Genomic DNA, 14,557 nt, shown 5'->3' with positions numbered 1-14,557 from the left:
CGCACACACACAAGCCCACACGTGCGCACACACACACATTAATTATAATTAATCATCACATTAATTATAAGAGGGGGGAAAGCCATAAAGCCTGTTTATACGAATTTGATAAAACTATGCTACTAAAGTTCGGTGGCACATGAGTGTGTGTGTGTGTGTGTGTGTGTGTGTGTGTGTGTGTGTGTGTGTGTGTGTGTGTGTGTGTGTGACTTTAAGAGAAAACAAGAGTCATCAGAGAAAAATCCTGGTGATAGGCCAGCAAGTGCGAACCCTAAGGTTTTCCTGCATCTTGAGACTTGCACCTTACGTGAGCAGAGCAACGGTCTTCCTGGAATTTTACTTCCGCTTCCGGGACTGGCAACATGGGCTCTCCCGAGGAGCAGTCTGTTCCAGGAGATGATTTTAATGAGGAGAGTACAGATCCCAACAAGAATTTGAGCCTTGTCTCAGGGCCTGCCGATAGCACCGAGGGTGAAATCAGACTCCCAAGTCCCAAAGGCAGCAACCTCCCATTGGTGTCTCAGCAGGATACATCTGAGGCCCCATCGGTGGTGCTTTGGACCGGAGGGTGCTGGCCTGATTCCCTGGTGTCCGAGGAAGAGAGGCTAGGTTCCCCAGAGGATGAAAAGATGGATGGTTTGGACTTTCTCTCCCAACCCAGTGTAGAGACTGAACAGCAGGTGGCCAACCCAGAGACACCAGGAGCCAAAGAACAACCATCCTCAGAGAGCTTCTGTGCTGAAACAGAGACAGGCTCCAACAGAAGAGCTCCACAGGCTTCGGGCTCTGAGGAGGCAAAGGCAGCCTCTGCTGCCACTTTCTTGCCCAAGGGACTGGAGCAAAGCAGAGCTTGGGTGTCCCCAAGGAAGAGTACCACTAGTAGAATGCTGATCAGCGAGAATGTCCACCACCCTCCTTCCGAACCTGAATTATCAGAGGAATTAAATGAAGTCCAGATGATGAGAGTGACCATTTGCCTTAAAGATGGAAACCATGGGAACCAGGCTAAGAACAGTGGCCCAGCAGAGACTGGAGACCTAGCTAGACACTCCAATGTCCAGACCAGGGAGAGTTTCATGCGGATGCCCTCCTCCCTGCTGACTACTACCCGTGGCCTCACCTCTGGCATGGAAAGGCAGACCTCGAAAGAGCTGGAACCCTTTTCCTCTAAGAAAAAGCAAGGCATCTTATGGGGTAAGGGAGGAAGCAAATCCAACTACGCAGAGGCTGCTGCCGGGGTAGGTGCCCTGCCCAAGGCCGGTCCTAGAAAGAAGATGACCCAGAAGAAAAAACCCCTGTGGGACGCCTCAGCAGTTACCCTGGGGAAAGCCTTCCATCAATGGGGTCAGAGACTGAAGTCAGCTCCTGCAGAACCAGCCACGTTCCCCCCAATCTCTGGTGTTGGCCTGCCTGGGAGGTCCAATAAATGTTCACTGCTGCCCTTAAGACCTAAACAGTGCAAGAACTTCTACACTGGTAAGAGATCTGGAGCAAAGAGGACAAAGGAGTTACAGCTGGTAGCAAAAGAAGACACTGACTCAACCAGAGACCCTGGCTCACAGGTTCAGTTTCCAACATGCAGGGCAGAGCCGCCTTGCCAGAGCGTGCACCAAGAATTCAGCAGCGGGGATATAAACACTCGAAGCCTCCAGGATCCAGGAAACTCTCAGTCCTCAGGCCTGAGCCAGAGAGGTATCTTGTCCAAGAAATCTACACCCTCTGGTGACCAGGAAGAACCTGTGGGTCCTCCAGCCCCAGATTCAGAGATACTGCAACTACACGGAACACAAGGCTGTCCCCGTTGTCCAGAGTTACAGAAGGAAATAGAGGACCTCAGGAAACAACTGTCAGCCCTGCAGGCTGTCGGTGAGAAGTTCCAAACCCATTCAACTTAAACCTAACATGTCCTCAAGACAAGCAGCTGGCGTGGTTTCTGATTCCTCTTCCAGATTCTTCTCTCCTCTTTGCTGCTGCTTTTTCTGCCCCTACCCCTGTCCAAGTTAACAGTAGTTTCGAATTCAAATACTTCTCATGAAGGAAAATAAAAGTCTGTGATATAAAGTCAATAAAGGTAACTCTAAAGAATGCTGGCTTGCTTCTGCCTTCTTGAAACTAACTGGTCACTGTACCAACACTGCCTGCCATGGAACATGATGAACCATAATGCGTTAAAGAGGTTGAGGGTAGTTTCTTTACAAGGCTGTTTTTCGATCTATTAGTTTTTATTTGGGCTTCGAGGTTTGATTTGTTTGCCTGTTGTTTGTTTCGTTTTGTTTCTTTGGGAAGGATCCCACATCAAGAAGATAACGGTGGTTCTCCAGATAAACATAAAGTACATTCTCTGATTTTAAATGGCTTAGAGGGAATTGCTCTCGTTTTACAGGGCTAGCACTACTGACAGGAAAATACAAATATAAATATAGGTGTTTGTGTGCCATTTTAATATTTTAAGCAAAGAATTCAGTCAGCTGACATCTTTATTCTTCTTATCCATGCTTCTCTGGTACGAGGTCCCACAAGTCTTTGTTCAAATATCTAGGAGCAACCTGTCCATGTAGTAGTGTCGAAGCATTCCAAGGTTCGACAGATAAACTCTTGGTGCCTGGCTAACACTACAGTGGCACAGTCAGAACTTCAGAAAGAAGTCAGTGGGCTCTGTTGAATATCTGGCCCAACAAAATCTAAACGTAAAGGATCTCTATGTGATAAACTCTCCAGGTACGACAAGCAGAAAACAAATGCACAGCCACAGCCCCAAGCTAAAAGCAGACCATACAGTTGTTTGCAAACAGAAGCAAAACAGAGAAAGGACTTGAAAGTCACTTTCCCCACAAGTTTTTATCTGTGACTCTATCCCTTTCGTTCCCTTCACCTATTTCACCCCAGACACTTAGGCTGGATTGGTCAAGCATACAGCACTCTTCGGAATCTAGAAATAGAAAGGGTGTTTTATTTGCTTCAAAGATGTATCATCTCAAGGAGAGGAGAGATTCACACCAATATCAGAGAACAAACTGCAATTCATAGTGTAAAAATAACTGTAAGCTATTTGGCATCGCGGACAGAGCCCTGTGCTACAGTTATGAACTCATCTTTAAATCGGTTTCAGTGCTTTCTAATGAAGCGCCCTTGGATGACTCAGTTTCATTTCCTTGGGCTTTCATTCTTCTTCTGTAAAATGAGGATAATAACAAAAATGAGTCTTTGTGTGTGAGGAAGAATTGCCTAAAGTTTAAAGTCAAATTTCAGGAAAATATAAAGGACTGCTATGGTTTAAAATGTAAACACGGTAGAGCACAACTTTGAGTTTATACCCTGGAGGTAGAAATAGCTCCCCCACCTTTAACTATTGGAATAGTCCAAGAATTAGTGAAGAGCACATCTCTGGAACTTCTGCGAGATCACAAGGAAGAAGCAATCAGGTACCTGGGAGGGGGATGCCTAGTTAGGAAACTGCCCCACTTTGAACTGAGAAAATCCAGGCCAGAAACCCTGTGTATGTACAGGACAAAGAGTCATAAAACTTACACTTACAGTGAACCAGGGATATTTCTACTCTTATAATAAAATGCTTTCTGCTCTCTCCCTCTCCCTCTCTCTCTGATGAATACAACATTACTCTCTGAAAAAACTTTATTTAAAAATAATCAAGGAAGCCACGCACAGTAGCACAGGCCTTTAATCCCAGCACTTGGGAGGCAGAAGCAGAAAGAATTCTATGAATTCAAGGCCAACATAGCCTACATAGTGAGATCCAGGACAGCCAGAGTTATATAGTGAGACCCTATCTCAAAAAAAAAAATCAAGTAAAGTTGCCACAATACCACATGTACTTCTTAAAGAAGGACAAACAATAATCACCTAAATGGAGGTCGCTGAAGGAGAACTTTCTTGTGAAATGTGTGATGGTAGATCAGTATAAACAACATCAAACAATACTACATGCTCAGAGCAAAGGAGACATTTGTTAGTAACACTGTGTTCATAGAACAGAGGGAAGAGTCATCAACTCTTAACCCTCAGGAGAGATTTCTAAAGAAAATGAATGTAAATGAAAGGTCACAGTAAAATTCTTACAGTGTGCCAGAAACACACACACACACACACACACACACACACACATGCACACACAAACACACATACATACCAAACACACACACACACACACACACACACACAAACACACACACACACACACACACACACACACACACACACACCAAAACCATAAGGAGTCCAGAGATGTTGCCCAGTAGAGGAGAAGTTGTTTAAGATATATAATGTCCTAGGTTCTATTGTCAGCATGGAAAAAAATCACTGCTGAGAGACATATCAAGAAGAATATGATAGATTTGGAAGTTATTTAAGGTTACTTCTCTTGAGGAAAATATCAAAAGTAAATAGAATATTCAACACAGAAAAAAGTTCTACTATATGGAGGAAAATATTGATATAACAATTAAACCCTTCCCAGGTCAATGAGGAGCTTCCCATTCCATCTCCCTAGACTTCCAATACCAGAGGCAATGATTAAAATAAAACCAGCAATTTCGACCAGAAAATATAACTTTTAAAGTCTGAGGAATATTTTCTGAAATTTATTTTACATACTAAACATCTTTCTAAATGTAATAGATCCCAGAGACTGTAACAGAAAAAAATTATACAAATTTCATTAGTTTTCTTCAATACATCAAGAAAACAAAGTTAACAGGAAGCATAATTAGCCGTAATGGCGTGAACAGAGGTTCAGTCTTGTTATAATAAAAACTATCAAGAGATACTGCTTTTTTAAAATACATTTATTTTTTATTTATTCATTTTACATCCTGATCACTGCCCCTCTCCTGGTCACCAATCTCCCACAATCCTCTCTCTTCCTCCATACCTCCATCCCCTTCTTCTCTCTAGGTATCCCTCTACCCTGGTACAAGTCTCTGCTGGTCTAGGAAGATCCTCTCCCACTCAGGCTGAACAAGAAAGCCCAGCTACAAGAACATACCCCACACGCAAGCAACAGTTTTTGGGGTAGCCCCCATTCCAATTGTTTGAGACCCATATAAAGACTGAGTTGCGGGTTGGGGATTTGGCTCAGTGGTAGAGCGCTTGCCTAGGAAGCGCAAGGTCATGGGTTCGATCCCCAGCCCCGAAAAAAAGAAAAAAAAAAAAGACTAAGTTGCACATCTGCTACATATTCGTGCAGAGCCTACCTCCAACCTGTGTATGCCCTTTGGTTGGTGGTTCAGTCTCTGAAAGTCTCAAGCATCCCAGGTTAGTTGCTTCTGTTATTTCTGTGGAGTTCCTAACCCCTTTAGGGCTCTCAATCCCCCAACTCTTCCATAGGAGTCCCTGAGCTCCATCCAATGTTTGCCTGTGGTCTCTGTGTCTGTCTGAGTCAGCTGCTAGGTGGATCCTCTCAGAGGACAACCAGGCTAGACTCCTGTCTGCAAGCCTAACAGAGTATCATTAACAGTGTCAGGGATTGGTGCTTGCCCATGGGCTGGGGCTCTAGTTGGGCTGGTTGTTGCTTGGTCATTCCCTCAGTCTCTGCTCCATTCTCCATCCCTACATTTCTTGCAGACAGGATAAATTTGGGGTTGAAAGTTTTGTGGGTGGGCTGGTGTCCCTATCACTCCACTGGAGTTCCTGCCTGGCTACAGGGGGTGGCCTCTTCAAGTTCCAGATACTCCTTTTTAAATAGCAATATTAAAAAACCTTAGTAGCACTTGATATGTTTATATTGGGAGTATTATTGAGATGTGCTTTAGAAAGAGCAGCTTGACAATGTTCATTAAACATATAAATATACACACCAGCATCCTTATTTTAATAAGTCAGCCTTAGCTATCCCTGTGTCCTTACAATAATGAATATACACTGAGGAGCTACTTATGGTAGCAAAAATAGCAGTCCACTAAATTTCCATCAGCTAAGTAAATGCTATCCCAGTTAATATTGATGAAGCAGACTACCTCCCAAAATAATGAGAAATCTCTTTGTTTATGTCTGTGGAATAAATCTCCACGGTAAACCACTTAGTTATAAAAGCAAGGTATAATGTGTATACAGAAATTCTCAGAGTTTGTGAATGTTTAAATGTGCATCTAGAAACTGTGATTGTCTCTAGAGGAACCCAAAAGAAGCAATCAAGGGTAAAACAGAGACCTTGAGGTGTCTGACAAGGAAAATAGAAATGGCCCCTTTGATTCTACAGAATTGAGAATTGTTGTTTTAATCTCAATTGTTGTCTCCAAAAAATGGAATTAGTCTAGGGAGATGGAATGGGAAGTTTTAATTTGCCCTGAAAAGGTTTTGGGAGGATTTTTTAATATTGTAAACTCACTTCTATATTTCTTGATATAATAAGTATTATTTTTATCTTTTTTGAAAACTTTAGAGATTACGCATAAAAATAATTTCAAACTCTCTGTTCTATTTAAAATACCGTATCCCACTATTTGGCTGTTTGTGCCAAAACTGAGAGTAGAAAATATGTCACTGTAGCTATAATAGTAACAAAATGTTCCCTGTATTATAAGAATACAAAGAGGGACCAGCCAATTCTGGAGGCAGATGGGTGGTTACCACAAAACCCAGAGATAGAGAGATGCAGATTAAACTAGCTCTTGAAGGATGTTAGTTCACTCAACAGATATCTGGTACAGGAAGTTAAAGACACATGCTAAAGCGTGAGTATAAGAAACCATAATGCTACATAGAACCTGTCAGGTTTGCAGAGGACTTGGACTCTGTGAGGGCGCCAAAGTAGAGAGGTCACAAGAGAATGAACTAGACACAAGGTGGAAAGGGGAACTGAGGTGGAGACAGTGTTACAGAAAGCCTAGCTGACCTGCTAAGGTGCCTTTTTGAATCAGTAGATCTAAATCTTACCAGCTATCAGAATTACCCAAAGGGGTCTCATAAAAATACCATCTCATACCAAGCAAATCTTATTCTGATAAATAGATTTGTGGACCTGGAATTTAAACCTAACATTCCACTGCCACAGACAAAGAATTGTCAGATACTCAGTGCAGCATTGTGTGTGCAAGAAGAAACAGAATCCTATTGGGAGGTTATCAAGACTTATGTGTAGTTTCCTGTGTGTACATGTCAGACCAAACACTTCTTTTTCTTACAGCTCTAAACTCATTCTTGTCCACAATTTGTTAAAAGTGAGGCAGGAATAGGAAAATAAATTTGTCTTTTCCCTGATCCTCCCTCCAAGCCAGTTCCTGACACCACTGCTATGAGTGACTGAGCAGAAAGTACTAGGCAAAATAAGAACAACCAAGCACATTCACTAAGATTTTTCATTCAAAGTAAAGACTTTCTTCTTCTATGTAGAATAAACAGCAATAATTCATGATTAATTATCTTAGTCCTTTTTCTGTTGCTGCAATAAAATACTTTGACAAAAGCAAGATGAAGGAGTTTATTTAAAGTCACAGTTCAACTCACAGAGAGTCAAGGAGCCAGGAGAGCGAAGCAGTTGGTCAGATTATGTCCTATCCAGAAACAAACAACCAAACAAAGCAGCTAATGAATGCATGCTAGTGTCAGCTCAATTTTTTCCATTCTTATACACTCTGGGCTGTCCTGCCTAGGGCATGGTGCCACTTACAGTAGACAGCTCTTGCCATGTCAATAAATGTAATCAAGATGATCTCCTACAAACATATCCAGAGGCTCATTTTCCAGGTGATTTTAACTTTTGTCAAGTTGACCACACTTACAATCACACCGATCATTTCCAGAGTATCAGATCTTAAGTAATGTTTTGAACAGATAATTCAACAGCTCCTATCAACTCCTGACCTGGTATTAATAATGCTCAACTGACACTTACTAGACATAATGTTTAACCAGAGTCCTTTCAGTAAAAGTTTTTCTGTCACGGAATCAAGAAGTGCCTGCTGCACCTGGAGTTATGAAGATACAAAAGACAAGGGTCCTATTGTCAAAAGTCATCCAATCCTCTGGGGAAAAAGTCACAATCTGAGAGCAGTCTTGAACTAAACCCACAATATTTATCCTAAAAATAGATGTTTTTAAACATCCTCAATCTGTAGATGAGAAAATTAAGGCATAGAACCACATGCAATACAGACAGTCACACAGGAAATACTCATCAGGAACTTAAGATAAAGTCATTCCAAAATCTATTCTGTATAAAACAGGAGACAGTGATGTCAAGTCCTAGTCCTATAACTAATCATCCTGCATGGGATTAAGAAGGTAAAGTTTGGATTTTACATCCTTTCTTAAGAGGGCTCATAAAAATGTAGAAACTTGTTATTGAATGATCCAAAAAGAGAAATTATACAACCTGAGTTCATTTGCATATTCAATGTCTATGATAGTTACTAAGTATCTGGAATAATAGTGAGTCATACACAAAACAACACAGATTTTTCTTTGGACATGATCAGTTATCTCACCCAAGAGCATTATGGTGAAGGGAGTTTATTCTCATTTGTTTTCATCTATGCCAACTGTAAATCTAAGGTTTCCTGCAATCACTTCCTCTTGAGTAAAGATTGAGTCTTAGGGTATACGGAAGACATTACAGATACATAGTCTGCATGCTGCCTATAGCTTGCCCTTATCCTTCACAGACATCATTAAGCAATCCCAGTACTTTTTCACTACACTTAAGAAAATCTTTGTCTTTCACCACACAACTTTAGACAACTTTTACTGTCTAAGATGAGGGCATATGCCTCCAAAATATATGGATTTTATTTTATCAATTGAATATAGTTCAATAATTGTATGCTGAGGCTTCCACACTATATATATATATATATATATATAGAGAGAGAGAGAGAGAGAGAGGAATAATTGAAGTCTTCATCTTTAAAAGATGCTGTAACATATTCCTGTAAGTAGGAACTATAAATAAATAATCTTTCAGTAGTTTTATAATGACTATAACTTTGAATTGCATGTCCTCAAGTAGAGACCATAACTTTTACCATCGTGTACATGTCACTTACAATAAGACATGGTAGAGATGACTCTGTAATGTTTGTTAATGATCTAGGAGCAGAGACTAGTATACTTAATTTTTAAATAAATAAGCAAAACCTTTAAGGAAGAAGTCAAAGTTTTGGGGAATCTTAAGAAATCATTATTTGAGAGACTAAAGAGATGGCTTGGTCAAGTAAAATACTTCCTTTGCAAGAATGAAGATCTGACGTTGATACCTAGAACCCACATTCAAAAACCAAAATGTAGAGCTGAAGAGATGGCTCGGTGGTTGGAAAAATGACTGGTGTTCCAGAGATCTAGCTTCAAATCCCAGAACCACTAAACAGCTTATAACTATCTCTAACTCCAAGATCTAACACCCTCACACAGAAATACATTCAGGCAAAACACCAATGAATATGAAATATTTTTAAAAGCCAACCTGGTGGTACATACTACAAATCCCAGAACTGGGAACATGGAGATAGATGAATTCTTGGGGTTCACTGGGCAGCGCTAAGCCAGAGATAAACTCTTTCTTGAAAAGTAACATGAATAACACCTAAGGAACTGTAGCTAAGCTTGTCTGATGTCTCACCCATAAGTTTCCATGGGCAAGCATGTGCACCTTTACAAGTGTACCTGCAAATGCATGAACACACACACACACACACACACACACGCACACGCGCACACACACACACACACACACACACACACACACACACGCACAGCGTTTTTCCAAATGAAAAGACATACATACAAGAGAAACTTACTTTTGCAATTCTGTTGTTAAACTATGATTTAAAATAAAACAAAATATGATTAGGAATATAGCTCAATGTTAGAAGAACTCTGCCTGCAGAGTGCAAAGCTCTGTATTCAATCTCTAATGCTCCAAAAAGTTACTTATCCTCTACTCATTCAAAGGCAGCATCTTACTACCTTCCAGATTATTTAAAAAGAGTTTAATAATATAATAAAGGAAAATATAAATGTTTTCATCAAAGCTGTTACAATCCATCTTTATTTGCTATAAAAACCCTAGGAACCCTAAATTCAACTGCGCTTACAAATTCCACCTGATTGCATTCTTTCCCAGTGATCTTTCATGTGGTTTATTTTGTGGAAAACTAATTAAAATCAATTAGGATGACATTTCATTGATTGGTCTGGTTTTACTCATGTGTAACGAAAGTGCAGAAGCAGAAATTGAAGGGTAGTGGTGTGCCATTTGTTCTCACCCCCTCAATGGCAGGTATCTGTTTCTACTGAATGGACAAGCCACTAAAATTCCAAAGGATTTATTTAAAGCATAACCAAATGCCTTTCATTAAGCATCTGGATTAGAGACTTGACTATCAATGGTGCTTGGAAGAATTTGTCCTTGGTGTCGTTCACAGAATATGATCAACCTTCCTTTCCTACCTTTGAGCTTTAACAAGATGAACTTTTACAATATGAGTCACTCACTCCCTGCATTTTTACTTGTTTTCCTATATATATGATATGTCACACATTACTTATTTCAGGTATCCAAATCATATGTCTCAATATCAGGCTTCTATTTCCTGCATCTCAGGGGTGGGGGGAGACAGTCACAGACACAGATAGAGACACAGAGAGAGACGGAGACAGAAAGAGACAAAGAGACAGAGAGAGACAGAGACAGAGACAGAGAGAACAAATGTGAAAGTATAAGCAAGAAGATTGGGAGAAAGAGGGAAAGATAAGAGATAAGACAAAGAAAGAATAATAAAAATGTGCACAGATTCCACATCTATGGTCCAGGCTGCATGTCTAAATGATGTATGCCACATAATCATTATGAACCAGGTGTGGTGACTCATGCCAGTAATTCTACTGCTCAAGGATGGTAGTCAAGAAGATCAAGGACAATCTGGGAATCCTAGAAAGAGAACCCTGTCTTAAAACTAAAGAAAGGGATCTGAGGTAATGGTTCAGTGGGTGAAGTTCTTGTTGCAAAATCATGAAGATCTGAATTCAAACCTCTAACACCTACATAAGATAAAGCAATGCAGCTTGAAACCCCCATTACTTAGAGAGCAAAGGCATGCAGATCCTTGAAACCTGCTGCCCATCCAGAGCTCTGACACTGTCCCTAAAAAAGGATGGGGTGAAAAGTAATACAGGAATACACCAATGCTGACCTCTAGAGTCCACACAAACATGCACTCAAGTTATACATATGCATACTTGCATAGCACACACACACACACACACACACACACACACACACACACACACATTACAATCTAAAAATTAAATGCATCTTTCTCTTTTGGAGATCAAGAAACTAAAATATAATTTGGTCACCTGCTGAACAGCAGGGACAGTTCAGGACCAAGATCTAGCCTTCATGCTTGTTTCTGTTTTAAAAGGAATTTGCTACTTTTTTTTTTTTGAGCTGGGGACCGAACCCAGGGCCTTGCGCTTGCTAGGCAAGCACTCTACCACTGAGCTAAATCCCCAACCCCGGACAGCTACATTTTTATACTTTCAGACTCTAACTCTTCCACAAATCTTGGGCGCACCCATTTGAATGGAATTTCGGTTTTAGAGCTTCAACCATGTTCAGTGAAACAAAAGCCAAAAGAAACTATTTTTGAAACAAAGTTGTGTATATAGTAAAAACAAAAACAAAAAATTTACAAATTCTTAGTCAAGGAAAAGAGAAAAATATGTCATCAATACCAAACGCAATAGAGAACTTTTTAGACAAAACTGAACTCAAGAAGAACTTAGAAGTAAAGGCATAGCATTGGGAGTAATGGTATTGAGAATAAGGGTATTATTGTGACATCAAAGCAGGAGGAGAGAACAAAATTAGAAGGAGACACTATAAGGCAACTTAAAATGCTGAGAAAGAAATATGCAGAAAGTTAAAGGGGAGAGGAAAAAAGAAGACGATGCAGAAAGAGCAGAAGCAGACAGATGTCTCCTTACCATGGGACAGAACAGGTCCTTTTTCAATAGCAAGTCAGGTTTAGTCTTATTAAAGAGAATAAAGCTTTCTTTTTTACATTTTCGGTCTTAATTCACTTAGCAATAAAAGGGTAGAAGCCTTTTCTTTCTCTATGTAGTTAAGATTGGAGCTCATTTTCATCCAGAATGAGAAAGCTCTTTCTGCACTGGTGCTTGGTCTTTTCTTCCATATACATATGTAAGTATGGATGTGTGTGTGTGTGTGTGTGTGTGTGTGTGTGTGTGTGTGTGTGTGATTTGAGATAGCATGAAAGCCGGGCCCAGCTGGTTCGAATGGAGATTTAAGAAATCTGTATGCATGAATCTGGATATGAATTTATATGAGTTTAATCCCTATTTGCTGATGTAAAAGTTTCTCCTTCTGCAAGCATGATTCTCTTCTCCTGATTCAGTAGAAGTTTAGTGCTGCAAACTTTACCCAAGCCTGACAAGCAAGAGGCATCTGGACAAAAACTGAAAGGCTCTAGCAATTAATCCTTTACTTAATACCCAGCTGTTTCTCAATGAGTTGCTAAATGAGACTGCAGTTTGTGACCTCAACATGATTCAGGCAGGTCAGCTACAGTAGCAAAGTAACTTAGATTAAGATAGGTAGATGTTTTATTATTATACGGCAACCCTAAATATCTCATAAGACCAAGTCTTACCCTTGCCAATGCTCTTCCCATTCCACTGCCTCAAGAAAAACCAAGAACAAGAAAGAAGACCTGACCTGGCTGGCTTCCAAAAGAAAAAAGAAAAGAAAATTGAAAAGAGAGGAGAAGGGAAGAGAAGAGGAGAAGAGAAGAGAAGAGAAGAGAAGAGAAGAGAAGAGAAGAGAAGAGAAGAGAAGAGAAGAGAAGAGAAAAGGAAGGGAGAAGGAAATGCCAAGTACATACAGAAGGATGGCTTGACACAGTTCCTGCCCATGCAACAGAGCTAACAATGCGTGGGCCTCCATGAGTGTTGACAGTTGCTAGCACATGAGATTTATTTGTACAAAAATGTACATATTTTTATGTTCCTTCTTCAGGTAATGCTCTCCCCACTAAGGTTAATTACTCCATCATAACTAAGAACAGCATGACTCCAGGAAGAAAGAATGTGTCTCTGTGATGCTAAGACCTTCAGGACAGCCCTTAAGGCTGTGAGAAAGAACTCTGAAAACATGAGTTCAAAAATATATAAACGGAATTTCTCAACTATACAAAATATAACGATACAATATGAATTATATGAGGGACTTCACAGACATAAAAGAACAGAGGCAGATGCACTATGAACCAGCTCGCTAGAAAGATATTAAGGAAGGAGGTAAAGAGATTTAGGGAGTGGTGATCTCAGCGCAAGATCCCACCCAGTGAAACTTATTGTTTGTGCTTACAAAGGCAGGCAATTTCTTAGTTCAAGGTCAGCATGGGACAGAAGGAGTTTAGACCCAGGCATGGTGGGAATGGTGATCTCAGAATGAGATCCCACTCAACACACTTATTCTCTATGTATACAAAGACAAGTAGATCTCTGAATCCACTTGCCATTTTTAAAAACACCATGTATTTGGTGTCTTCTTCTAAAAATCAAGCGGCTAAAGTCATAAAATGCTGATTCATATGGAATAACCAAAAAAGAACCTGGGTGAATGATTGAGTTGATATGTAAATAAAAGACTGAGCTTTTAGTCTGTAATAGATGAATTGTCTAGAGAGCTATTGCAGTTCGGTTTTAGAATTTGTCTGGTGGGCTTTATGACTTTGGACAGAAAACCCAAGAATTTTTTCTAGCAGTTTTTCTGACTTTGGTTGGATAACCCATGAGCTATCCAGAGAGCTTTTCAAATTTTTTCTAGCAAGAGAAAGAGCTGTCTTTAGTTAAGAGCTGTCTTGAGCAGAAAGCTGTCTAGGGAGCCATCTTGAGCAGACTACAGAGTTTTCAGTTTGTACCTATGATTAACTTTGAGTAATTCTTTCACTGCTCCCAAACACCTTTTCCACAGTAACTCCTCTCCAAGATGAGGCTGATCCATGGCATGGATTTAAAAAAGAAAAAGAAAAAAGAAAGAAAAGGAAATGTCTCTTTGCAACAAACAAGACCATTACAGAAAACAACTGATCAAAGTACAGAAAAAATTTGACCCAGCCCCAGTAAATATATTTACAATTCAACTCTAGCACCTAAGGCTCAGAAAACATTACAGAGAGGGTGTGAAAATTTTTTAAGATACAGAGAATCAAGAAGTCTACTTTGGTATTGTCTGTCCTAAAAATGTCATGGAAACTTTGCCCATGATACCTCAATAATATGACTTCCTAAACAAGACCTGATAGGGACAACACCAGCAGACATGCTCACATGGAAGGAGGAACTCTCACAGAGTCCTACCCCTAAACAAATAGTTATAGACAACTAAAGAACATTGAGAGCAGAAAAAATAGTCTTTCTGAGATATAACCACCTTAATTTACTGTCCAATTGTTTAGACTTGAAGTGTATACACTCAAGTAATAGTAACCAGATATATCAGGTCATAAAGTAAAAGAAGCCATGAATTTAACGTGGAATAAGGAATAAGGGGAGACATAGGAGGGAAGAAATGGTGTAA

At 40.1% G+C, this 14,557-nt stretch overlaps 1 protein-coding gene across 1 annotated transcript; it reads left to right on the top strand.

Moving 5' to 3' along the window:
- Positions 1-351: 351 nt before the first annotated feature.
- 4933412E24Rikl (RIKEN cDNA 4933412E24 gene like) lies at positions 352-2,085 on the top strand. The gene is given in 1 exon segment (NM_001145141.1): positions 352-2,085. A coding segment is annotated over 1 exon segment (1,533 nt). The 5' UTR covers positions 352-362; the 3' UTR covers positions 1,896-2,085.
- The last annotated feature ends 12,472 nt before the right edge of the window (positions 2,086-14,557 follow it).

This window comes from Rattus norvegicus, chromosome 7, assembly GCF_021556685.1.
Source record: "Rattus norvegicus strain SHRSP/BbbUtx chromosome 7, alternate assembly SHRSP_T2T, whole genome shotgun sequence".
Taxonomy (NCBI): Eukaryota; Metazoa; Chordata; class Mammalia; order Rodentia; family Muridae; genus Rattus; species Rattus norvegicus.
Note: the sequence above shows the minus strand (reverse complement) of the source record. Positions and strands in the feature narration are given on the sequence as shown.